The sequence below is a fragment of the Colletotrichum spaethianum genome (genome assembly GCF_022836535.1).
Source record: "Colletotrichum spaethianum MAFF 239500 DNA, contig08, whole genome shotgun sequence".
Lineage (NCBI taxonomy): Eukaryota > Fungi > Ascomycota > Sordariomycetes > Glomerellales > Glomerellaceae > Colletotrichum > Colletotrichum spaethianum.
The window spans coordinates 148,232-172,770 of NW_026054778.1; the positions used below are offsets into that span (position 1 = coordinate 148,232).

At 54.6% G+C, this 24,539-nt stretch overlaps 12 protein-coding genes across 12 annotated transcripts; 6 read left to right on the forward strand and 6 right to left on the reverse strand.

Moving 5' to 3' along the window:
- Window positions 1–40: 40 nt before the first annotated feature.
- On the reverse strand, window positions 41–370 carry ColSpa_03903 (uncharacterized protein; the record flags this gene model as incomplete). Its single annotated transcript, XM_049270115.1, has 1 exon — window positions 41–370. The coding sequence occupies one exon, from the start codon at window positions 368–370 to the stop codon at window positions 41–43; it is 330 nt and encodes a 109-aa protein (XP_049126072.1).
- A 742-nt stretch (window positions 371–1,112) lies between these two features.
- On the forward strand, window positions 1,113–2,325 carry ColSpa_03904 (4-hydroxytryptamine kinase; the record flags this gene model as incomplete). Its single annotated transcript, XM_049270116.1, has 3 exons — window positions 1,113–1,343; window positions 1,396–1,883; window positions 1,935–2,325. 3 exons carry the CDS (start codon window positions 1,113–1,115, stop codon window positions 2,323–2,325), a joined length of 1,110 nt encoding a protein of 369 aa, XP_049126073.1.
- Window positions 2,326–3,101: 776 nt separating this feature from the next.
- ColSpa_03905 (cytoplasmic tRNA 2-thiolation protein 2) lies at window positions 3,102–4,235 on the forward strand (the record flags this gene model as incomplete). Its single annotated transcript, XM_049270117.1, has 1 exon — window positions 3,102–4,235. One exon carries the CDS (start codon window positions 3,102–3,104, stop codon window positions 4,233–4,235), a length of 1,134 nt encoding a protein of 377 aa, XP_049126074.1.
- Window positions 4,236–4,436: 201 nt separating this feature from the next.
- Window positions 4,437–5,517, reverse strand: ColSpa_03906 (mitochondrial oxaloacetate transport protein; the record flags this gene model as incomplete). Its single annotated transcript, XM_049270118.1, has 3 exons — window positions 4,437–4,675; window positions 4,732–5,333; window positions 5,408–5,517. 3 exons carry the CDS (start codon window positions 5,515–5,517, stop codon window positions 4,437–4,439), a joined length of 951 nt encoding a protein of 316 aa, XP_049126075.1.
- Window positions 5,518–6,591: 1,074 nt separating this feature from the next.
- Window positions 6,592–7,864, forward strand: ColSpa_03907 (WD repeat-containing protein; the record flags this gene model as incomplete). Its single annotated transcript, XM_049270119.1, has 3 exons — window positions 6,592–6,729; window positions 6,784–7,018; window positions 7,071–7,864. 3 exons carry the CDS (start codon window positions 6,592–6,594, stop codon window positions 7,862–7,864), a joined length of 1,167 nt encoding a protein of 388 aa, XP_049126076.1.
- Window positions 7,865–8,398: 534 nt separating this feature from the next.
- On the forward strand, window positions 8,399–9,000 carry ColSpa_03908 (uncharacterized protein; the record flags this gene model as incomplete). Its single annotated transcript, XM_049270120.1, has 2 exons — window positions 8,399–8,470; window positions 8,578–9,000. 2 exons carry the CDS (start codon window positions 8,399–8,401, stop codon window positions 8,998–9,000), a joined length of 495 nt encoding a protein of 164 aa, XP_049126077.1.
- Window positions 9,001–9,613: 613 nt separating this feature from the next.
- ColSpa_03909 (ribose-5-phosphate isomerase) lies at window positions 9,614–11,087 on the reverse strand (the record flags this gene model as incomplete). The annotated part of the gene is made up of 4 exons (XM_049270121.1): window positions 9,614–10,224; window positions 10,284–10,617; window positions 10,702–10,968; window positions 11,058–11,087. The coding sequence occupies 4 exons, from the start codon at window positions 11,085–11,087 to the stop codon at window positions 9,614–9,616; spliced, it is 1,242 nt and encodes a 413-aa protein (XP_049126078.1).
- A 1,373-nt stretch (window positions 11,088–12,460) lies between these two features.
- Window positions 12,461–13,445, reverse strand: ColSpa_03910 (uncharacterized protein; the record flags this gene model as incomplete). Its single annotated transcript, XM_049270122.1, has 3 exons — window positions 12,461–13,004; window positions 13,089–13,303; window positions 13,371–13,445. 3 exons carry the CDS (start codon window positions 13,443–13,445, stop codon window positions 12,461–12,463), a joined length of 834 nt encoding a protein of 277 aa, XP_049126079.1.
- Window positions 13,446–15,441: 1,996 nt separating this feature from the next.
- ColSpa_03911 (mRNA decapping complex subunit 2) lies at window positions 15,442–17,411 on the forward strand (the record flags this gene model as incomplete). The annotated part of the gene is made up of 2 exons (XM_049270123.1): window positions 15,442–15,975; window positions 16,002–17,411. 2 exons carry the CDS (start codon window positions 15,442–15,444, stop codon window positions 17,409–17,411), a joined length of 1,944 nt encoding a protein of 647 aa, XP_049126080.1.
- A 14-nt stretch (window positions 17,412–17,425) lies between these two features.
- ColSpa_03912 (uncharacterized protein) lies at window positions 17,426–17,908 on the forward strand (the record flags this gene model as incomplete). Its single annotated transcript, XM_049270124.1, has 1 exon — window positions 17,426–17,908. One exon carries the CDS (start codon window positions 17,426–17,428, stop codon window positions 17,906–17,908), a length of 483 nt encoding a protein of 160 aa, XP_049126081.1.
- Window positions 17,909–19,030: 1,122 nt separating this feature from the next.
- Window positions 19,031–19,333, reverse strand: ColSpa_03913 (uncharacterized protein; the record flags this gene model as incomplete). Its single annotated transcript, XM_049270125.1, has 1 exon — window positions 19,031–19,333. The coding sequence occupies one exon, from the start codon at window positions 19,331–19,333 to the stop codon at window positions 19,031–19,033; it is 303 nt and encodes a 100-aa protein (XP_049126082.1).
- A 726-nt stretch (window positions 19,334–20,059) lies between these two features.
- Window positions 20,060–21,719, reverse strand: ColSpa_03914 (negative regulator of differentiation 1; the record flags this gene model as incomplete). Its single annotated transcript, XM_049270126.1, has 4 exons — window positions 20,060–20,282; window positions 20,336–20,589; window positions 20,645–21,161; window positions 21,655–21,719. The coding sequence occupies 4 exons, from the start codon at window positions 21,717–21,719 to the stop codon at window positions 20,060–20,062; spliced, it is 1,059 nt and encodes a 352-aa protein (XP_049126083.1).
- Between the last annotated feature and the right edge of the window lie 2,820 nt (window positions 21,720–24,539).

The following is a 24,539-nucleotide window of genomic DNA, read 5'->3' on the forward strand; positions in this document are numbered from 1 at the left end:
GAGCCAGAAAGAGGCGGCCTCCGATTGTCCGAACCATTCGTTAATGGTTCATGTCCAGGCGGTACATCTCGGTTTCGTCGTTTGGAAAATGGTAAGATCCAGCCCGGTACGCATGGTATCGTCGACCGTACTCCTCCGGATAGTCCACAATACTGGACGACAGTGAAGCGGTATAGCTTGAGATACGATCATCGATGGTGGAGGCGTTGTCACTGGATGCGTCGTCGACTTCGAGCACAGCCGGCCCAGTTGAGGCCTCAGGTGTGGCGGGTACTGGTGGGTTGGTCGCTGCCGGAGCAGCTGCAGCGGCGTCTCCAGAACTGCTCGGCGGCGTACAATGGCTCGCGGGCGGTTCTCCTGAAGCAGCCATTTTTGGTTTCTCGGTGAGAGCGTAGAGCGTTGCACTTGATGTTGAAACGATCGATAGCTTGAGGGTTAAGCGTAAAGTCAGAGAACACGTTGGTGTTTTCTGAACGAGTGGTCTTTCGCACGCTTCCTTAACGATAAAACACTCTTCTTGGCAGCTTATGGAATCTGTTGTTGGTCGACAAGGACAATCCGACCCATTGTTGGTTGGTGCAAGCGAGTCGAACTCACAGGGGCATCATGTGTGCCTCGGTCTTGCATATTGTCACAATGGGTTCCAACGGGTGCTTGTCGGTTGCATGTAGCTTAGGCGGTTGCAACTTTAGACCAATGCGCCTTGCTAGCGACTCTCTCGGAATCAAAGAGTGTAGGTGGACGTTGTCACGACACGAGCAGATGAAACTTCACGCCGACTGAGTCATCAGCCGCTTGTTTGCAGATCGTGGCTGCCCTTCCCTATGTGGCAAGTGCAGGCTTTACCAAGCCCCTCATGCCCTACAAACCATTAAATGTCTTTCGAATCCGTCATCCTATTGTCAATTCATTCCCGAATTCATTGCCCGTCGTCGACATACAAAACATTGTGGGAGAACATTGTAATCGAAAGACAACGGCTTTGAACATTTTATTATCTTCGAACTCTGCTCCAAGACCACAAAAGAAAGCAGCTTCGTGTCCATACGGGCAGATCCTCGTTCTTGGCCCACACTATTCCGTTAACGCCTCTGACTTGTATTCTCGTGGCCATGGCATCTCAAGATATCCCTGATCGCATTCTGCGAGAAGTCCGAGGGGAATTGGCCAACACACCGTACCGCTTCGAGGGTGGCAGTCTCCTCAGCGGAGGGACAGCAAATTTCATCTTCCATGTGAGCTTGTCACAACCCTTGCCCGATGGAACAACAGAAGTAGCTGTGAAGCATGGCGAAGACTTCCTGGCGCAAAATCCGGACTTCAAACTCCCCACGTCACGATGTGTAAGCGTCTTCAACCCCCAAGCCACATTTTGTCCTAGCTAACACATGCCAGCTGGTCGAGGAGTTGTGCTTGGAACACCTCTCTGCCCTACCGCCGAGCGCTTATGGCAAGCTCAGCGTCGCGACTCCCAAGCTGTTTTACTTCGATAAGGAAACGAACACGCAGGTTCAAGAGTACCAGCCAAACCCTCTGAGCCTCAAGAACTACGCCTTGCAGCACTTTACAGCTTTGGCTTCCGAATCAGCCAAGCCGCAATGTCTCAACATCGGCCAGAGCATAGGCAAGTGGCTCCGGGCATTTCATGAATGGAGCAACTCCTCAGAGCAGCGAAAGTTTCGCGATATTGCGGCGGCGAACAAGGAGATGCAGAAGCTCAAGCACTGGGTGAACTACGAAAGGCTGCCCAGTTCTGTTGAGCGGTTTCCGTCTATTCTCGGCGAGTGCGCCAGCACATTCACGGCTATTGCGGACAAGATGACTAAAGAAATGGAGAACGATGAGAGCCTGCAGGTTATTCATGGTGACTTTTGGACCGGAAAGTAGGTTTTATTCCTCCCCTACTCTATTGCCCTTGCTTACCAAAATCTTAGTATCCTCCTGAATGGTCAGCCTTGGGAGGATTTACACAACCGCCTCCTTGTCGTGGATTGGGAAATGTGCATGCTTGCCGTCGCCCCTCTCGACCTAGGCCAGATGATTGCGGAACTTTATGAACTGAAATTATACAAGGACATGGACGCTGGGCTATGGCTGATTCAGGGTTTCTTGAAGGGCTATGGCGTGGTCGATGAAGAATTTGCTTTCAGAACTCTGCTTCATGTTGGCGTTCATCTCATCGGCTTCGGCACGACTGTGAGGGATTGGGGCACGGAAGAGCAGATCAAGGGCGTGGCCTCTGAGGGACGAGACTTAGTGATGAATGCGTGGGGGAAGAATCGTGGATTCTTTGACGGTCATCCTCTGGGCTATATCTTCTCCTAAAGCTAAGTTAAAATGACATGAAGGATAAATGCGCCTGTGCATGATGTTCGGCGAAGGGTCCGGATAATGAGGCCCGTCGTTCACTCATGCTTCTGGATTAGTATTCTGTCAATCCTCTAAACAATGGTCAAGAACACATCATCCCCATTTAGTGGACAACGCCGCACTTTACTCTCACCATAATCGAGCTGAACAACGCACGCTCATCCAGCGTAATAGTGCATATTGTCAGTAGGGATCAGACTAGGTCGTGACAGGAAACTTGAAATCAAACAAGTGTTCGGACTAGCATTAGTGAATCGTGATGAAGAACGGCCAGTCTGGAGCTTTGGTGATCGCGCAGCCAGGAGGTTGTGGTGAGTTGCTTAGGTGTTGCGGGTGATGGGGAAAGCTGAGTTTGGCCAAAAAATTTCGACAGCGCACCAAGGACAGAGTCTGAGTCAACCCCGAGTGGCGGAACCCTGAGCCTTTCATCATCAACCACCAGCAATAGCATACGCGACATTCTGCTTGGCGTATCCATACTTTAGGAAAACGGAAGCATCTAACGAGTATTACATATAATTCGCCCAGTTCTGGACAACGGACAAAGCCTCGAGACTGTATTAGTCACCAACCTTTCAACATTGCCTACTTGTTGCGGCCCGACCCGTGATGATGAGCAGAAACACCGAACCGCGCCCCTGTCGGCGATGCAAGACACCTACCGTTCTGACAGTGAGAAAAGACCCTCTATGCGAGTGAGTGCCTCTCTCTGTGTTCAGAATGACCATGTCATGCTTCAAAAAGTTGACCGCCCGTGCAGAACCTGCTATGAGCAACACATCGCCCAGCGAGTTGTCAAGCGCCTTGCTCAGCCATACAAGGACATCAAGGAAAGGTTAGCCGTAACGCCTGATACAAAGGCAAAGTACCTCCTCGGCCTTTCCTTCGGCCCATCGTCGGCCTCGCTGGTTCAGGTGCTCGACAAGAACCTCCAGGGCCTCAAGGACAAGAACCTGCGCGTTGCGTACGAGGTACACGCCGTCCACATCGACACTGACCTCTCAGGGGCTGGGTCCGCCTCATCGTCTGAAGCCTCGGCGGCAAAGCAGGTCCTGGAAAAGTACAAGGAGCGGTTCCCCAACATCTCGATGCAGACCGTGCCGCTGAGCGACGCCCTCGCCCTCGACACGATAGACTGGTCCGTCCTGCCCGCGCTGCAGACGGATCTGGCCCCCGCATTGCAGGTCAAGGGGCTTCTCGAGGCCCTGCCGTCCATCACGTCACGGGTGGATATAATGAGGCTTTTGGTGCGGCATTTGCTTCTGTCATTGGCGCTCAAGAGTGGGTGTCACGCGTTGATGCTGGGGTGCACCACGACCGCCCTGGCCGAGCTGACGCTCGCGGAAACGGCCAAGGGGCGGGGTTTCGCGGTGCCGTGGCAGGTTGGCGATGGCCCCGTTCCCGTTACGACGTTTTCGCGGCAGGGCGCTGCGGGTGAGGTTGCCGAGGCCACGGAAAAGACAACGATTTCGGTGTACTATCTTCTTCGAGATGTCTTCAGACGGGAGGTCATCACGTATGCCGGCTTGATCAAGCCACCCATGAAGGAACTCATTCAGGATGCGGGGCCCAGCAGTAGCACGATTGTCTCGCACAAGGAGTTGAGCATCGAGGATGTCATGGCACGTTACTTTGAGGAGGTCGAGGAAAGCTACCCCTCTGTGGTTGCCAACGTCGTCCGCACGAGCGCCAAGCTTACCCGTGAGAACGATGGCGACGCATGCGCTGTCTGCGGGATGGATCTGGACGAACAGGGCGAGGCCAGGTGGAAGGGTGAGATTGGAGAGGACCCCGACGACAACGACAGGAGAAAGCAGACTGCAGGACGACTGTGTTACGGGTGCGAACGGTCTATATATGGATAGATCAAATATAGATTGTATTTGCAAACGTCTCTTTCTAATGCGTGACGTTGACCTGTATACTGCCTCACCTCTTCCTGTATCCCTAAATGTCCTCGGCGAGCCGAACCCGGCTACCAATATGTCCATCCGGTCCACCCATCTTATTTTGAACTCCATATATGCAAGGAACGCTGATACGATAAGTACAAGATCGGACACCGATCATGGGTTTGGCAGGGCGGCCGCTGGCAGGAAACGGTCTTCGAACTTCTTCATCAGCTTGTTGGTCTGCTCCGCTAGGGTAAGCGTCAGGATGGTGTGGGGGAGGATTCTGGCCAAGTGAGGCAGGAAACCCTTGTAGATGGCCAAGAAGCCCTCAGTGCGGATCGTCTTGGCGAGGCAGTCAAAGACGCCCTTGTAGAGGTTTCCGTTTTGGTTGTAAAGGCGAGACATGATGGTGTCTACCGGAGATGTTAGCATGCAAATTGAGGCCGCTGATGTCACGCAGAGCTCTTACCAGGAGGGTGCATCACGCAGCAAACAACGAAACCACTGACGGTGCTGCTAGCAAGGTGCAGAGGAAGACCCTCCTCCATGCCCAGATGGTGAACAAATCTCCGCTTGGCGAAGAAGTAAGTGGGCAGCTGCACGGAGCTTCCGAAACCCGTTCTGATCATGGCCGCGCCAACACCACGGTAGAGTCCGCGGATACCTTCGGCGCCATAGATCGAGGTCATTCCGTTCCAAGCGTTGCGGTAGTTGTGTTGCGTGCCCGTAGGCATGAAGGGGGAGTAGCTCTGTAACCGGGTCTTGACGAGGAAGAAGGGGCTGCCGGCCGCGGCGCCCATGATTCCGGATCCAGCACCACAGGCCATGTTGACGCCCAGACTCTGCGTCTTGCTATCGTCGAAGACGAGAGTCGTCAGGGTTTCGCGCATCGGCTCGTAGAAACCCAGACGGCAGCCGTTCAGCAGGACCTGGTAGATATAGGCGCAGCCAATGCCGCGGTAGATGCCCCTGACACCCTCGTTCCGTACAATAACGGACACACCCTGGAGAGGGCCTTTGTACTGGTGCGGCTGATGTCCCTTGTCCTTCAACTCCCCTTGCAATTGCATTCTGCATACGTCGGAAGAGGTCAGCGTATTGCCGGCGGCGGGAAGCGGGCAGGGAGGAGCGTCGCTCAGACGCACCGAATTTTGACAGTCTCAAAGGGATGTGTGGCCGTTACGGCGCCGCAGGCGGCAATGCCGCCGGCGATGAAGGCGCTATTCGGAAGGTTAGCTTCGCTGGTCTTGCGCATGCCGGTCTGCGCGCCGCAACTTGCCCCAAGGTTGTTGACATGGTGTCAATGGATAGCTTCGCAAAGATAAGAATAAAGGGGTATCAAAGAGTTGAATATGCTGCTGTTTTGGATTGCGACTCGATTGGCAGTCGGAAGCTGTGGTGAATAGGGGGGAAAAGAGTGACAGCGCGATCTCGGAATGCTAGGACCTAGATGACGGAAGAGTGCGGGTCAGCAACCAGAACATCGTGGCACTTTGATAGCCAGTCATGAATGTGATAGGAGTCTTACATGCTAATCCTACAGTTAGACAGGAGCCGTAAAGAGCGCACCTCTTGAACGAGAGCCGACAATGTAAGCTGATGTTGGTTAAGGCGCGTCGGGTCGGAGTGACGAACCGATTGACTCTTCTTCGGGGCTCCAAGGTACCTCAGTAAGCTCCGCGCGCGGAAGAGAAATTGGGAATTTTCTTGCTCAGAGTCAGTACGGCCGTGGATAGCCATTGCCGATCCCGGCGTTTGCAGGTGCCAAACGCTAAGGTTCGCGGGCGGCCTGAATCGGTACCCCGGACCCTGGAGTGCCTAGCGAAGGAATGGGGGGCGTCGTTTTAGCTGGCCCATTGGTGGTGAGCCAGTTTCCAATTGCGTGGTCGGGCGTCATCGGCGAGGCTACCCGCCGTGGGCCGTGAGTATCGCGCTGGTGTGGCTGGTGGTCGGCGACGTACATGTCTGGGGGTGCTGGGTTGCAAAGTGGCGCAGTTAGCTCCAATTCCCTTGCCCCGCCGCCAGGCCGAGCTGAATTGGAGCTCCTAGATTTCAGTCGGCCGCATGCTGGGATTGTGAGGGCGTTATGTTACAAACACATCTTACCGACGCGACTTTTTCACGATTCCATACTCCTAAAGCTCGAGCATATCGTACTGTTCATAGTTCGATAGCGGCCTCCGAAGCCAGCCGATACCGTTACTGACTTCGCTGTTGAAAGTCAAGCGGAGCCCAACTTTAGCTTCTGTCTTTGCGACGCGAACGAGTGAAGGAAAGTTGTTCGACCAATTGAGACAGGAAAGCTGTCAGTGCTTCCCACACAGCTGCCATGGCTTCAACACCTATGGACCTCGATCATCGCGAGTCGACTCCAGCCAACGGAACCTCGCTCAACATCACGCGCTCCCTAGCAACCAACAACACCACACAACTGAGCGAGGTCATTTCATCGTTTCGCCCAACAAAGGTAGGGAGACGATGCGGTTGGGTTGTGTGGAAGGGTTTGCTGACTATGGTTTAGCTATTCAAGAGAGACGATATCAAAGACGGTCGCCCGCAGCCCCACGTGCTATCCCTCGACTTCGACGACCCTGGCGAGCTTCTCATGACCTCTGAAAGCGACGAGACTATTCAAATCTACAACGTCAAGGAAGGTCGGCATGACAAGAGTTTACTCAGTAAGAAGTATGGAGTCAAGCTGGCGCGCTTCACGCACACCAGCTCCAGCATCATCTACGCGAGTACGAAACAGAACGGTTAGTAATCCCGAACCTAGAGTCGCTATTCGGTTGCTAATGAAGACTACAGACCAGATTCGGTACCTAGCGACGCACGACAACTCCTTTATCCGATACTTTGAGGGCCACGAACGGAGTGTCACAGATATTGCCATTCACCCGGGAGCCGATAACTTCATCTCCTGCAGTGAAGACAATACTGTGCGCCTTTGGAACATCTCGACGAAGCAGTGGTGCGGTCAGCTGATGCTCAATTCCCCGTACCTCGCCGCGTACGATCCCTCGGGTCAGATTTTTGCAGTAGCCTCCCCAAGCAGCGGCAGCGTCTTGTTGTACGACTGTCGCAATTATGATAAGGCGCCGTTCGCGACCTTTGATCTCGTCGAAGTTGGACGGCATGTAGACCCCCAATTCATCGTCAGGGGATGGACGAAGCTGGAGTTCTCAAACGATGGGAAGCATATCCTCGTCGGCACACGTGGCAGCGGCCACTTCCTGCTGGACGCCTTCGACGGAAGTCTGAAGGCGTATCTGCGCAAGCCCGAGGGCGGAACCCGGCGCTTGGCTGCGGGCGAGACTGTCACCGCCGTTAACGGGATGCCGAGGATAGAGCAGCCGACGGTGGAGAGCAGCGGAGAGTGCTGCTTCTCCGTGGACGGCCGTTACGTTCTGAGTGGTTCCAAGAAGGACGTGCTTGTTTGGGACATTTTGACTGCGCCGCAAAACGACACGAAGACTCTCAACCCATCCTGGACGTTGGAGGACAAGCGGGAAGCGGCGGTGCTGGCCTTCAATCCGCGCTACAACTTCTTTGCGACTGCCGACCAGGAAGTCCTATTCTGGGTACCTGACCCTCATGCTTGAAATCGATCAGCATGGTAGAGAGTTTAAGAGCTTTAAAATAGCGGTCTAGGGAGGTCAATTCTTTTTCGGAGTCTAGGATAAAAGATACCCAATCCGTATTAAAAACAAGTCTGTTGAATGACAAACGGTCATCATTTGTGTCGTAAAATCGTGATTTGTTCTGTGATTGGGGCTATTTCAAGGTCTCCGAATGATGAACCAGGCTGGCTCCTTGTGCGGCTAAACGTTGCCCTCATCGCATCTCATGGGCACAACTCCAAAGTAGCTTCGGCCGAACCCCACCAAAATTGCATCCTCCACCGACAAGGCCAGCACCACCAGCACCACCTCCACGACGCCGAACGTCACCCCTCGACCAACCGCCCCGGCAACAACCATACCTCTTCGAACAGCTGTCGGCTCTGACCAGAACGAATCGCCGCCTCTCCAGAATCCCCATTGCATAAGCGAGCAGGAAAACCAGCGACAGCTGCGCACGCGCCTTCAACACTTCGACCAGCAGCGCAAGGCTCCGGCCGCCTCCCGCATCACATAATGCCAACCTACAAGACCAGCCAGGAATGGCTGGAGCAGTCCTCCCTCCTCCTCCAAGCCCGCCCAGCAACCGTGAGCCTCACAGCCTGTCCTGCCGCTCTCCTCTCTCCTCTCTCGCTCTCCATCAAGACCAAAGTCCCTCGACTAACCAGCCGCGATGCGCGCCTCCCTTCAACCAGACCAGAATCACAACAAAGTACTCGATAAACCCCGTCAAGCCGCGAAAGTCCAAGACGTCGACGGAAGATGCCAGCGCGACTGAAGACGCCCCCATGACCGACGCCAAGCCGCCCCGCGGCTCCCTCGTCCTCAAGACTTTCGACCCGATCAGCGGCGTCACGCTCAAGTACCGCACCACCAAGGCCGCGGAGGTCTCCCGCCTCATCACCTGCCTTGGCACCCTGGGCCGCACCATGTCGACCTCCAAGGCGTCCGTCGAGGTCAAGGACGAGCCGATGACGGATGCTGTCGGCTCTGCCAGCGGTGTCTCCGGAGCCCCCACAGCCGGGGAGGAAACACCCGTTGGTGGCGCTGCTGGAGCGTCGACGCCTGCTGGTGCTGTCGGCGGTGGTGGAAAGAAGAAGAAGAAGGGCAAGAAATGAAGGGCTCAAGGCTTCGAGACTATTTGAGGAGGGATGGAGGTATAGAGTTGCCTTGGGGAGGGGTAACGTCGTGACATCCCCTGCTCAAGGGAGAATTCGGTGGACAGAAGTGTTTACAGCATGGTATCAACGAAACGATAAGACGCCCTGCTTCACAGCAGGACAAGCTCTCACCCGTACATATCAAAGGCGTCAAAAATGGACAAGTCAAGGACTGAAGTATCAAAGATACGAGTGTTCTCAGTTATCGGTCAAAACGGCATCATGGATACGTTCGCAATCAGAGACAGTTGGTTTGGTTCATGTGTCATATGCGATTGCTCTAAAGAAAGGTCACTGCAGTACATTATCCATCAAAGACATTCGTGCCCCCTGTTTTCCACGGTCATCCAATCGACCAGCCCGTGGGAGCATCCAACTCCCTGTAAAATGATCCCCGCCAACGCCATGTATGTACGACAAGGAAAAAACAACTCTGGGCCCAAGCTCATTGAGGGGGGCGATTGAGGTGTGGAGAGTGTAAAAGGATGCGCTGGCAAAACACCATGCGTATGCAAATGTACAAGGGGTATATGGGGGAAAGAACAGGACAGAAACTTCGGGTGCTCATGATCTAGAAGTCCTCATCGAACACGAAGTCACCGCCGTTCTCACCCTTGCCCTCGGTGGGCTCTTCTTGCGCCTTCTTGGTGCTGTTCATGACACCAGCCTTCTGGTAGTCGGCAACACGCTTCTCAAAGAAGTTGGTCTTGCCACCTAGGGAGATGTTCTCCATGAAGTCGAACGGGTTGGAAGACTTGTAGACCTTGTCATTGCCAAGAGCAACCAAGAGACGGTCGGCGACAAACTCAATGTACTGCTTCATGAGGTTGGAGTTCATGCCGAGCAGGGCGCAAGGCAGAGCCTCGGTCAGGAACTCCTGCTCAATCTTGACAGCATCGACAATGATGTCCTCAATGACCTGCTTGCTGGGACGGTTCTTGAGGTGGGAGTACAGGAGGCAAGCGAAGTCGGTGTGCAGACCCTCGTCACGAGAAATGAGCTCGTTAGAGAAGGTCAGACCGGGCATGAGGCCGCGCTTCTTGAGCCAGAAGATGGAGGCAAAGGCACCGCTGAAGAAGATGCCCTCGACGGCGGCAAAGGCAACCAGGCGCTGGGCGAAAGAAGACTTCTCATCGCTGATCCACTTCAAGGCCCAGTCGGCCTTCTTGCGAATGCAGGGAACTGTGATGACATGTTAGCCGCGTGCTCAGTTGGGAACATGGGGTGAGGAGTCCACATACTGGTGTCGATAGCGTTGAAGAGGTATGTGCGCTGAGCGGGCTCCTTGATGTAGGTGTCGATGAGCAGCGAGTAGGTCTCGGAGTGGATGTTCTCCATCATGATCTGGAAACCATAGAAGCAACGGGCCTCGGGCACCTGGACCTCGCCGCTGAAGCGCTCAACCAAGTTCTCGTTGACGATGCCGTCAGAGGCGGCGAAAAAGGCGAGGATGTGCGAGATGAAGTACTTCTCATCCTCGTTGATCTTGTTGTTCCAGTCGTGGAGATCCTTGGACAGATCAATCTCCTCGGCGGTCCAGAAAGAGGCCTCAGCCTTCTTGTACATCTGCCAGATCTATGCGTCACATAAAGTCAATTAAGGTTTGCACGTGCAAGAAACCACTTTACGCGTCAGTGACGCGTCGAAGTTGAAACATACCTCGTGGTATTTAATGGGGAAGAGAACAAAGCGCTGGCCGTTCTCCTGGAGCAAAGGCTCGTCAAACTCCTGCTCCTTGATGCCGGGGGCGACGGCGGGCATTGCTTGTTGCTTCGCAATCTCCTGAGTGGGCTTGGTCTGGAAGTCGTTGTTTTCGGTTGCGGTGGCAACGTCGGCAGCAAGCGGCAGGTTCTCCTTGTCGGCGGCGTTGAAGTTGAGCTTCTTGACGGGGGACTCCATCTTGAAAGAGTCGAGGGCAGCAGCGGCCTTGAGAATTCGATTGTTAGCAATTGCATTTACGGGACACGCGTGGACAGAGGTGCAGCCGGGATACGGCGCGGGTTGGCGTGACGTACCTGCTTAGACGGGGTGACTTCAACAGACATAGTGGGGAGTGTGTGAGAAGAGGGAAGAGAAGAAGACAAAAGCGTTGGATTGGAAGGAAAGGGAAAGCCTGGAGGAATTGATTGAGGATGTAAAGTCTGTCGCGGTCGAGGGTTTGTAGTTGTTGTCTTCTGGTTGAAAGTGAGGAGTGAATGGGAGAACGACTCTGGAAAGGCAGAAGCTTTTGTACCGGGTAAGAGCGCTATCACGTCGGACGCAGTGGGACGCGTAGCAGGGGGGTCCGCGTTTGCTTTTGCACTGAACCACGCGCCGTCTTCCAGGTTTGACCGCTCGGCCCCACAAAAAAGCGCGTCTTCGCAGCATCAGGGGCTATCCCTCCCCACCGTGATCACCGGCGCGTTTCGCTCCATTGCTAAAGTGCCAGTGTGCCAATGTGGGAGTGATCCTGTCTCGCTTCTGTCTTTTCCACTTCCAGACCTTGCACAAATACGGCCCAAAATGGGACAAGTCAGGTCCAGCCCTCTTTTTTTTCTTCTAAACTCCTCATCATTTGTAAAAGTGAGATGAGCTACGACGTCGAGCTGGCCGCTTGCGTTCCACCCCCCAGCACGCCAACCAGGCAACACGATGTCATGGCTGGATACCATGAGCAAAAAAGCTACTCCATCGACCCAGCGTCCCGAGACCTCGAGAGCTTCGGCCGAGCTCGACGCGTCTGCCCCTCCGTTCCAGCTCCTAGCCATTCTCCTCAATCTCCTGACCCTGCGCACACCTTTATGCTGGTTTCGTCCTCGGCGTTACGACTTGACGCGTTCCCCTGCCGTCCCCTGTTTATCAGATCAGATCAGATAAAACTGAATACGTCCAAGCTCCAGTTCTGCGGAACCCAAGTGGCTCCCCCAAGACTTCACAGCCATGTCATCTCGTCTAAGCATCACTAAATCCTGACTGTGTATGACTCTGTCCTGCGGGTCGACGTGTTGAAGCGGATTTCCGGAATTACCATCATCGTTCTGATCGTCAATTACTGCCAGGCACGGACACCGATGCTCGGCTTCCACGTTCGGCTTCAAACAGTCTATGTGTCACGCATACGTCAAGACTATTCGAGCATGTGTTCCATTAATTTCATTGATCATTTATGAGTACAACTAACGCGAAGTGGGTATGTCAAAAGAAAAGGTATCGTATCGTGTTCATGCTCAGTCGTCCAGCCTCCGTAACATAAGACGCGTCTAGAGATGGACTTCATAACGCCATACTCTTTGACTGTCGTCCTCCAAAACAAAAAACATCAAGTGGTTACAACAGCGAATAGTCGAAGCGCTTCACGGAGGGAAATGTCCGAAGTGAACCCAACCCCCCCCCTCCCCATACCACCTTTCTCAAGGTTGTAGACATTGGAGAATGTGTTCTATCGCCTCGACTGTCGCGGGGCTGACCCGTCTGTAGGGTTGCGGGCCGACTCGACATCATCAACTCTCGACCGACCGAAACCGAACCAGCCTCGACCACCACTACTCGCCCGTTCTTCTCTGACCGCGGCCTTGGCCGGAGCAGCTGGGGCGCGGCCATTGTACGAGTGCTGGCGGCTGGACGACATGTGGTCATTGCGAGACGGCTCCCGGCTGACATACTCGGGCGGCGTACGGTCTCCTTGCAGGCGATCCCACTCGTCAGCATCGCTCGGGTCGACTGCTGGAATAGGTGCTCCACTACGACGCAAGTTCTTCTTCCCCTTCTCGCGAAGATATTCCTCAAGTACAATGGCGTTCTTGGTGTTGGCACGGAAAGCGGCGTCGGCCACATCTCCCACGAAGGGGACAAGGCCGATGACGAAGTCAATTATGATATTGAACATCATCTTGGATTTGACCGAGCTCGGGAGTCCACCTTCAACCTTGGAGCAAGTTCTGAAGACCATCATGGCCATGAAAGCATCGAGAACATCTCCAACCCTAGACAGAATGCGCCGTCAGTACATGTCGACAGGCCAGAATGGGGAATGTGGGGTGAGCGATGTGACCGGGGGTTGTACTCACGCAGGAATCAGTCCGATGACGCTGCCCCATCCAAACTTGACACCACAACATGTGAACAATGACTGGTCGAGACGATAGGCTCGACGCTTGACCTTTGTCAATACCTCTCCATCTTGCTTGGAGATTCCTGGAGGCAGGGCCTTTCTGCGCTTTTTGACCTTGCCGGTGGGGGTACCATCGAGCCTGGTGGCAGGGACGGTCTCGAAGTAGGGGTCCTGTCGATGAGGTCAGCTGTCAAGGTCACCAATAGCATGAGCGCATCATTCAGGTGCAATGACATACCTCACGGCCAAAGTTGTTTTCGACCTTTTCCGCCAGAATTTTCTTGCTGATCCACTTTGCAATAAGACCTGCCATGTTTGCGGCGGTGTCGTCGATGCAACGGGGAAGCGTTGGATCGCAGGTGAGTGCCGAAGTCTCGAACTAAATAGTTGCGCAACAACGCAGTTCTCAATTACTTGTTGTAATGAGTGGCGTACTGAGACAGGCAGAGATGGCCTCAATGGAGTGCTGGGAAATATTGTAATCGTAGAATAAGCCGCTTGTCGTTGCCGTTTGTTTTTGGGGTGCCGTGTAGAGGGGCAGCGTTCCGTTGTCGTTAAGACAAAGCAACCGTTGGCAATGGGTCTGGACGTAGACTGGTGGGTAAGATCAAGAGATTCCAAGCCGGCTACGGCAAATGAGCGAGGAAATGCCTGGATAATATAAGCATTCAAGGAAAAGAGACAGATGGCTATGCAGGGTCCGAGTCACCTCCAAGGAAGTTGCCTCTTTTCCTACGTAACAAACAGCAGGGCCGTAGCAGGGCCGTCTTCAACGCTCGTTGCCCAGAATTCCTGTTTTGACAAGTCAGGGGACCAGTCCGCGATCATGATGTAATTCTGTCGGTCACTGCACGCCAATGCACTCTGCGCACTTCCGAGAGGCCTCTTCAGTGGGGCCCTCACAGGCTAGACCGCTGCGTTTCATATCATGCTGCAGCGGACAGGTGGCTGGGCTCCAACAAGCGTGCAACCCGGCCGGGCTCCAATGGCCTGAATGGAAAAACTTCAGCGGCATGGAACCCGCTGGGACGGCGCTGCTCAAACTAGCTGCATGCCCGGACAGCGTCGGCATTGACAGTGAAGAGGTGGCCCAGCCACGCAAGTGTGGCGAGTGATCTACACAGCCATATCGTGGCTGAGCTCGTCTCCATACTTTTTCGAGCTCGCTTAGACCTCTCAACCTCTCGGGTGAATTCCAGCTAGGGACGGACAGGGAAATGAACGGGAAGAGGTTGAGGGAGCTTGCTTGTTGAGCTGGTTGCTTAGTACCTCTCAACGCAGAAGGCGACATATAGCTGGCAGGGACCGGTCGAGACCAGACGGAAGCGACATGCTGTTCTGATGTGGTTGACAAGCTGGAAATGGGCTGTGCTCACGACAGTTTCGACGCGGCCTCTATGCGCACTGTAGACTATCCCATGAGACTGGCGGAATGGACAGTGCCATCTCAATCTGGACTGAGCTCGGGAAGGCATGGCCAATCATGGGGCTCTATTGCAGCTGCCCGCCACACAACGTATGCCACGTCCGTCCCACCTTCCACGCCTTCCCCCTGAAGCTTCCGACGCTGACTGTGGCCTCCACTGCCCAAGCCAGCTGCCTTGTCTGCTAACGTCAACAGAGAAAGCACTGCGTCGTTTCTCTGCCCTCTGACCAACAAACCACCCAACCATCACCATACCGAGAGGCCGCTCGTGAACGTGTTCGCATCGAATCCCCACCGAGATACACGGCGAGCTTTTGACACCTTAGCTACGTTCCAACCGCCACCTCTCCAGTCTATTTCACTGGATTATCCGCCGTTCCCGATTCCGTTGTAGCAGGCGCATTCCGATCGCAAGCGGGAACCTTCGAGCCTGATCGAACCCAAGCCTCTTACTCCGTACCATGCCATCGCCGCTCCTCGCCTTGAACTCAACTCATACTTGTCGCCAGGACCTTCTCCCCGCCGCCACTGCATTGCCAGGAACAGGCGACTAAGACGCACTCGACAGATACTGTTTTTGAGGGACATGTTGCCAGCCATCGCGCAAAATGGCCGAAGAAAAGATGCAGTTAGAAGATTGTTGGTTTACCCCACACCCTAGACGACCGGGGCGATAGCTACCCTCAGCCTCGCGCCCTCACATTACCATCAACCTGCAACAAGGCTAATACTATCGATAGGGTTGGACGACCTATGTGTCCGCTTCATCATCAACCTTCCTGAAGAAGACCTGTCATCCGTTGCACGCATTTGCTTCCAAATAGAAGAGGCTCAATGGTTCTACGAAGATTTCGTCCGCCCGCTCGATCCTACGCTCCCCTCCATGACCCTTAGAAGCTTCAGTCTCCGCATCTTCCAGCACTGTCCGCTGTTGGCACCGTTTTCGGTCGAGAACCACACCAAAGCTTTCGAAGAGTTCTTGCAGTACAAGACGAGAGTACCTGTGAGGGGAGCCATCCTGCTCAATGAGGCAATGGATTCGACCATCCTGGTCAAAGGTTGGAAGAAGGGAGCAAACTGGAGTTTCCCTCGTGGAAAGATCAACAAGGATGAGGATGATCTCGAATGCGCCGTTCGCGAGGTCTACGAAGAGACTGGTTACGACCTGCATGCCGCCGGCTTGGTTCCCGAGAACCGAGACGACGTCAAGTATATTGAGGTCACCATGAGAGAGCAACAACTGAGGCTCTACGTTTTCCGCGACGTGCCAATGGACACCCATTTCCAGCCGCGGACAAGGAAAGAGATTAGCAAGATTCAGTGGTACAAGCTCTCTGAGCTTCCTGCGTTCCGGAAGAAGGGAAACCAGCCCCAGAACGATGCCGCAGCGGCAGCCAACGCCAATAAGTTCTACATGGTGGCACCTTTCCTGGTCCCCTCAAGAAATGGGTTGTTCAACAGAAGAGGAAGGACGCCGTCAAGGCTGCCAACGAGGCGCACTTCAACCCCTACTCGCTTCACGAGGAGCCTGTCACCGAGGACGATGTCTGGCAGACGGAGGCTGCCACTGATGTTTCGAACCGAACACCGGGTATCGACACCCTCGAGGGTGCAACGCAGGAACTGCAACGTCTTTTGAAGGTCCAACCAACAGCCGCGCAGGCAACCTCGAAGCCTTCATCTCCGGATGTCGGGTCGGATAAGGGCGCGTCGTTGCTCGCCATCCTGCAGGCCAAGAACCAGGCCGCTGCTCAAGGAGTCCCAATTTCTCAACTTCCTCATACACCTCTTGATTATACCATGAGAGAGGCGCCGCAACCGCACAGCCCTCACGGCCAACACCACCCCCAGCAACGGGCACCGCTGGCAAGCTACCAGGCCCCACCAGGCTTCCCCGTCCTGCCAGACGGAACACCGCAGTCGTGGGCGTTCAATCAGCCTGGCAAACCCGTCCCGGTTCCCCCTCAAGCAAGGCATCACGAACCGTCGATGATGGGTGCCCCTGCGTATATGCCACAGCCGCCATTGAGGCATCCGCAACCTCTGCCTCCTCAGGTTCAACAGACTCTCTTGGGCAGGGGCGGGTTCGCCGAAACCACCCCACCACCGCCTCCTAAGCATGCGCAGGGGACTGTCAACCAGTCCATGGCTAATGCACAATTCCAGCAAGCGCACCCTCAACAGCAAAACCAGAACCTTTTTTATCAAACCAAGCCGCCTAACGGCCAACTTTCCAATCACTCAATGGCACTGTTGGGGGTTCTCAAGTCGGACACCAAACCGGACGGCCCAGACAGCGCGCATCACGCCAGCCCTCAACCATTAGGGTCCACACCTTCGGGACATGGTCACCCATTCAGCGGCGGCCATGGGTATGGAGGCGCTCAGGTGTACGGGCAACCGCCTGGCGTGCCAGTTTCAAGTGCGGGCGCACCACAACATCAACCCAACCCAGGTGTAAACTCGCGCGTTCAGCAGCCCAGCGACCCAGCACACAGGTCTACTCTTCTACAGATGTTCAAGAAGCCTGAAATCGGCTCGCCGCCTGCAAACCAGCCCGCTGAGCTGCCTGCAAATACTGCAAGCGCCGCTCTTATGAAGGGAATATCGACAGTCAAAGCCGCCAATCAGGGCACCCTTAGCCCTGTCTTCCAGAACCGTGGTGCTCAGCCAGCTTCGAGCAGCCCTCTTAGCAGACCCCCTCAGGGGATCTCGGATCTTACCTCACAAGTCCCTATCCAATCTCTCTCACTTCAGCCCCAGGCTGGGGGACATGAACACCGGAGCCCTCAATCTATTGGGGATATAGCCCAAGAATCGCAGACAACAGGGTTCCGTATTACCAAGGCATGAACAGTCACGCTGCCATGTATAACAGCCAGTCGCCACAGATGCACCCCAACCAGATTCTTCAACGAGCGGAAAACTTCAGCAAGCCGAGTGGACCTCGGGCACCTGCTATGGCTTCTGTATTCGGTGCAGCCGGTGTGGACAAGCCAGCTAGCCTGGCCAGCCCTCCTGCCGCGTCAGCCCTGCCGGCGCCTGACGCTCTGCAGCAGAAGCCGCAGATTGCTACAGAACAGAGACAGAAGCTTCTCTCGCTTTTTGGCAAGCCTCAATCGCCAAGCCCTGGGCCTGGATTCGGACTAGATGACAAGGGCAAGGCTAGGGAGATGGCAGCACCCGACGGGATCATGCGTTCGCGCGTAGCATCTCTTGCCTCTGCAAGCGGGCAAGGTGCCCCAGAGGGTTTGTCAGAATCCCGCCGCGGCAGCCAAACTCCGATTTCTCCAGCGGACCGGAGTTTCTTGCTTGGGTACCTGGCATCAGTGGCAAACAATGCCAAGTAGGGGCCAGGTGAGTTGCTTGAACGGCGGCGGGGCAGCCAGACGTGGTAACGAGGAGTTCATCGCGGGGTTCCCCGGAGTACATGCTTGTTTAGTGGATCGTATCTATGTATTTCCGGTGTTGCATTGCGACGGGTTCATGGGTTTGACAACGCGCTTGCGTTGGTAAATCATTGCTTGGGGGAGGGCCAAGGTGCAGGATGGGATGTTCAAGCAGGAGATATTATACCCTGGGATGTACCTAGCCTGCCAATTTTGCTACAGTAATTGGGACCAAATACTCCAAGTAAACATATGCCCATGAGACAAACATCCTGGCGATCTGAGGAATGCTGTTGACGGCCCCGCAACCCGTGTACATCACATGCTCTGCCCCAAACCCCGCCCCCACGTAGTCCCGTGTGCTTGTCTCGTGTCCCCCGCGGTGGTGTAATAATCATCGGCGGCCCGCACCAGTCTGGATGCTGTTCCAGAAACGCCTGTCGAATCCTTTTTCGCCAGGGCGTTCCCATGGGTGGCCTGGCAGTACAGGGGGTGGTTCTTTCTAGGTCCATGCTTTTTGTCGGGCTCATCTCGCTCGCTCCCCACCAGTTTCGACACAAGACACACAGGTAGAGGGCCCAAGAGGCGAAGCGAAGGGTCTGCTTTGGGGACCATGGGGGTTAGAAACACCGAGCTGGAGCTGGTTTGCCGTTCGACCTCCTTTCACCATCGAACCATCCGGCGCTGGGCACCATTGTCCGCGGGACACCCCGATAATACCACTCGAGGGAGGCCTTGGACCCTCAGGTTTGACTCAGAGGGGAGAGAGAGAGAGAGGCTGTCTCCCTTTACACATCAACACATTCTTCTTCGGCAGAGGAAACCGCAAGTTCTTACCTCGTCAAGAGAAACGTCTTTCACAAGCCAGGTAGGGCCAAGACAAGGGCACACACCCCCATTGCCTTCCTTGATAGCTTTGCTGGGGTCTTCCGGAACGGGAACCCCTCCCAGGCAAACGTTCCACGGGGCCCGGCGCATGCGAGGACGGGGTGTGTGCGGCGATCCCCTTGTTTGGGCGAGTCTTACCGGGCACTTTGGATACAAAGAGGAACTCACTGACGGGGGCACGCAGAGAATCCGCGGCTAACAGAGGTCAGAGGCCGGATCGACTTGCTCCTCGACGTCGCGGGCGTCTTGGACAGCTTCAGCAGCGTCGACGGGGTGACGGACGCGGAGTGGGACCGTCTCATGGCCGTCAGCCTCACTGTCCCCGTCAGGAAGGATGTGGACCGTCATCCCCTTCATGTTGGAGAGGAAGTCGGGCGCCGTCGTCAACGTCGCCAGCACGGCCGGGATGTTCCCAGCAACGGACCGGGCGAGCACGATCAACGGGGTCAGTCTGCCCATAGACCAGACTTGGAATGTCATCTGAGCGTTCTTTTGCATGGAAGTTGTAGCTGGGGGCGAAGGCGCTTCGGTTTCTTAACGTTGGTTACTATATTCACCTTGATGGTACCGTTTGTTCAAGGATGGGATCTGAATTGCGGCTACTTGGTATACTCCTGTAGTCTGCAGAGATACTTGCGAAGCACATTTTCGTATGATCCAGATTATGGGGTGTATGCTCGTAGGGAAAAGGAAAAAAATAATTGCTTGGGGGGCAGCAGCCTCTCACAAGCGGGTCACCTAGTCTCTCCCAAACTCGCATCTGGATGACATGAGGATACGAACTGGAACTTAGCCGAACCTAAAATTTGACAATCAAAATAAATTCATCATTGAAAGCTGGACTGTATGCCTTGATTTGATGCCATGCGAGCCAACGAATGTCACGTAGTGGAAGGTAAAAGGTGGACAATAGGAAATATTCATAATCAGGTTATCAACACACGTTGCTAGAAGCTGATCTGAAGAACAATCTTGCAGACATCCCATAGCAGGCAATGGGAAGACCAGCAAAATGTAACCTCGAATACCAAAGCAAACTTAACATTCAGTCCAAGGGGTATTCCCAACTCCGTCCGGGTACCCCGGTATGCATAACAGACGCCTTCAAACCCAGTAAAAAAGCCCACGGGCTCGAGTAAATCATGGACAGGCAGACCGATCTTCATCTGCCGGGTTAAGCCCAGCCTCTAGACTGGTCTCGAGTAAGCGGTTCGCCAATCGTCATTAGACCCTGATATTCATCGAAGGCCGCGGGTGAAACTCAGGTGGGATGTTCTCCTCGTTGTCGCTGTCGCCGTCCAGCTTCAAGATCTCGAAGCGGTTCGCCATGGGGTTCACGAGGCGCTTCGACGGAAGCACATGAGGCTGAACCCGGTGAGCTTGGGGAGTTTCCAAGGGCTGGGCACACTCATCGGCGTCCCATTCGATCTTCGACCCCTTGTACTTCCTATCACGATGTCAGCTTCCGGCTACTCCTTGGAAGCGAGAATGTCAGCATACTGTCGACTCATCATGCAGGTCCGCGCAAACAGGGCGTTGTGCACCGAATTGGTGCTGATGTGACAGCTACCGCCATCGAATGTCACTCTGATGACTATCAGGTTGTGGATATGGTCCAAATCATGGCGAATGCCCTCTTCAGTGAGGCTTGGATCGCATCGCCGAACGACAAGGTTGCGTGTGGCGCCAATTCCGACCTTGCTTGCGACGTGACCCGGGAGGGTGAACTGTCGATCACACCATCGGACATCGACCTAAGTATGCTGGTTAGATCTGCATCGCCCGTGGCCTTGCAGTGTAGAAACTCACCCGCTTGTGTCTAATGTACAAATCATGGCGCCGAACATATTCAAAGAAAGTTCTGGCATCTGCCTCGTGCAAGAAAGATACCTGGGCAGAGCGGTCGTGGGTTCTTAGAAAGATGTCCAGCAGCAAACCGCCTCGAACGACGTCCGTGACATCGGCGTGAGATGTACCTTCGGCAAGATTGGATATCAGAATGGTTCTTGTGGCCAGCCTCTCAAACTGTGGCCGAACAGGCAACCGAGCTTCCTCTTGGTGAACGAATCCATGCTCGGCTTCAGTGGGAGAAATTGCTGCTTCAGATACGTCGTGAGCGGTAGGCTCGGCGTCGGCCCAGCCCTGTTTGGTAGGCTGATGGACGGTAAGCTTTCCGTCGTCCTGTCCGCTCCGAGGAGCCCGTGCAGCAGTGGTCGTTGTCAGGCGAGGCTGGTCAACTGGGAGCTGAGTGACATTACGAGTATTGGAAAGAGTGGGAGCGGCGGTCCGCTGCTCATCACTGTCCTCCTCCCAGTTGGACTCGTCACTAGTCAAAACCTAGATGCCAATTGCTTAACCAGATATCACGAGCGAGGTAGGATGTGGGGCCTTGATTTACAGCAAGGGTCTCTTCAGTTACACCACCTCGCATGAGGTTGCGGCGCAAGTTTGCTTTCAAATGTCAGTTGCTGCGAGAAAACCGTTGACACTGGTTGCAATTTGTAGTCGTAGGTAAGGTAGATGGGGAGGCCATACAGAATTCCCGAACAGCCTTGACGAGGGTGTTATACTCGACGCGGGCAATGGTAATGGTGGGGTGAGACGAAGGAATCTCATCCCCAGCATGCTAACACATAGTCTCTGTCAGGTTTCGATGGCGCAAAGGCAAATGAAGGTGAAAAAATTGAGACGAAGACAGCGCGATACGTACAAACTGAGCCCTGCGCAAGCGGTCAGCTTCTGCCTCTTCGACCAGGCTCACTACAGTGGCTCGTATGCTAGCGCGGGCCAGCTGTAAGTGGGATGTGGAGATGTCTTACCTTCTGATGAGTGTGTCAAGATAGGTGCGGTCGATGGAGACCGTGGTACCGACAGACGACGCCATGACTTTCGCATACATAACAACCGTTCAGGTTGGCCGTGAAGGTTTGATTTGGAGAAGTTTTTTGTTCCGCGATTGTCAAGTCGGCCAAGGCAGGGCCAACAGCCTCCTCTCTCAGCCCCCAGGTGAAGCAGGCACCCCGAGGGTCGTATCTTATCATAGCAAACTAAAGCTTTACCACGTTATCGATAAGCATATCGCAGGTGCTGCTTTCCTTATCCAGGTGTTTGTCCGGGGATACCCCACGTCTGCCAGTTGCCCCACCATCTACCTACCTACCACACTGAGTTCGGGGTCGAGTTGAGTTCGACTGCAGGCCAGCTCCCGGCGGCGGAAATAATGCTCGGTGGTCCCTGAGCCGGCACGCTCACCCGACGGGAAGGCTCAAGTCATCCAAACTTATCTCTTGTTCCTCAAACCCAATACTGAAGTACCACGAACGACGTGACACAAGGCCGTGAAGGAGCCCTCAATGTGCCTAAAGGTCTGTACTCGGAGCAGCAACGTTATTCCGTTCGTCGGGCTATTATTCTGGAATTTCCGCAACTGCACCCGGCACAGAATCTGTCGTCAAAATGTCGAACGCGAACACAACAAACTGATCCGAATTCCACGATCCCTGCAACGCCATACCATTTGTTCTCTTAGATCAACCCACGGCTTTGATCTGCAGAGACTCCCAGACTATAACAGCGTGCAGCGGTGTACCGATAGGCTTTGTTCGATAGGGTTGGGGTTCTGATGGAAGGTATCGTTACTGAGACAAGCGTGGCTGGCATCTTCCCAAATGGGGTCAAAACCATCATGATTGACGCAAAAGCTGCATTGTATTTTGAGGTCGGAGGCTGGCAGCCATTCGGGTGCCACCGAATGAGCGTTACCCGCTTTCTGCTATTCCCTTAGCCTTGCAGTTCTTCTTAAACGACCCCCGTACCCTTCTCCCTGAGAAATGTCAGGGGCGGCAATGGGCAAAAAAAGAGAGGCGAAGTGCAATAGCTCGGGTTCATCTTTTTGGTCAGTCCTGCTTCACCTTTTCTGGGTTTCCGACATTCGTCACCACAAGTTCCAGAACCCCGGGTGCACTCACATATCATAGGCTGGGCCATTACTCCAAAACTTTTGCATGTCTCGGAGCACAGCGACGCGTATCGAAACGCATCCACTCGTCACTCTGTCTGGGACGTTGAAAGATCTCAGCTTGTTCAACTAATTGGTGCAGTTTCCGTTGGTGAGGTTCCGCAAAAGAAAATCTGTTTCAACCGAGAAACCGTTTGCCGTACAAAGCTGGGAAGTCCCGGCGACGGGTGGCACAAGTCCCAGGGATCACGATGTGTGCAATCGGGGCTTCGAACGTCGATCCCAGCGGGACGGGATAATTCTGCAATTGTTCGGGATGAGTCGCACTAATATCAAGCACTCCCACGTGCCCTCAAAAATTCACCGACGGTTTGGGAGGGTCTAGAAGGGGTAAAAGAGGTGGTGCTTTTCCGAGGGCGCATGGCACTCTGATGCAGGCTCACTTGCGCGGTTGCATTGAAGGGCCCAAGTACGAAGATGAGCAAGGCAAATTGGTCCTGCACAGGCATGGTGTGCATCGCAAAACCTGCTGAGGGTTGATGCAAGTGGGCCGAGAACGCCTCATGCTACTCTCTGCAGTGCTCTGCATAGCAAGCCTAAGTCCGTCCGGGTGTCCTGGCAGGCAGGTTATGGTGTATCCGAGTCAAATCCATGCAATGAGTCGGGCAATTAACGGATGATTCTTGAATGAGTGTTACGGCCACCGGCAGCTTGGAGTCCGAGACTGAAGGCATCTTGTAGAGGACTTCGTCGTCTGGCTGTGGTCCTGGAAACCTTTCACAAGGTAACTCAACATGCGGTTCCTCGACTTTCCAAGGCGCATAGCATAGTCTGCACGAGCCCAAGAGTCGGGGGAATCCGTAAGGGGATCCGGTGTCGACGTTGACTGGCCAGAAAGAAGGCCCCGAGAGATGGCAACGGCGGCAGATGATCGATCGTTGATCCACCGGCTCGGGATGGACACTCGATGTCGGGTTGTCAGAATCTTCGGGGAAACGAAAAAGTCGACAGCATTCATGAAGCCGTGGCAGAGAGTGAGTAGTGGATGGAAGCGTCTGGTCACTGGTCTCGCCTCAGTCTCATCATTGATTGAATCTGTGGAGGCGCGTGTGTCCCAGTACTTATTTTTAGAGGAGCGGTAGGTCAACACGAGCGAGGGGAGGCGCTGGGCCAGTGGGCAGCGTCGCCAGTGGAGGAAGGGGGGAAGGAATACGATGCACCGGGTGGATCCCGCCTGCTCAATCCGATGTACCCACCACCAGGTCCCCAGCTAGCCTTTGTATCTCATCAGGTACCTGAGGTGCATTAACACAGCCCTGCGTTGCACTGTGCCAGTCGTTGTTTAGCCATTCGAGTTTCATCGGGAAAGGGCTTGGCTGCTGACTGGTCCACTGGTCAACAGCTGCAGGCCATCGTTGAGGAGGCGCGCTGTCTTGAGCCACTAGGAAGGATGTGGACGCTTTGGGTGGCGGGAAGGGAGGCCGAAAAAGGGCCACGGCAGTCCAGTACGCCGACGACTCGGGTTGGGTGGGAGGAGCTGATGAGAGAAGACACGAGGTTGGTGGTGGGATGACGGCTTGTTTTTGTGCCTGACCAGCGCAGCCTCTTCATCTCATCCGTATTTTTCTGCAACTCCCGGCTGATGTTTTGTTATTTACAGCATTAAGTTGCTGCTGACTGGTCCGATGTCCCTCTTTCCAGCCCGGGCTGTGTGTGCCTCCCGTCTTTTATGCATAGGTACATGGC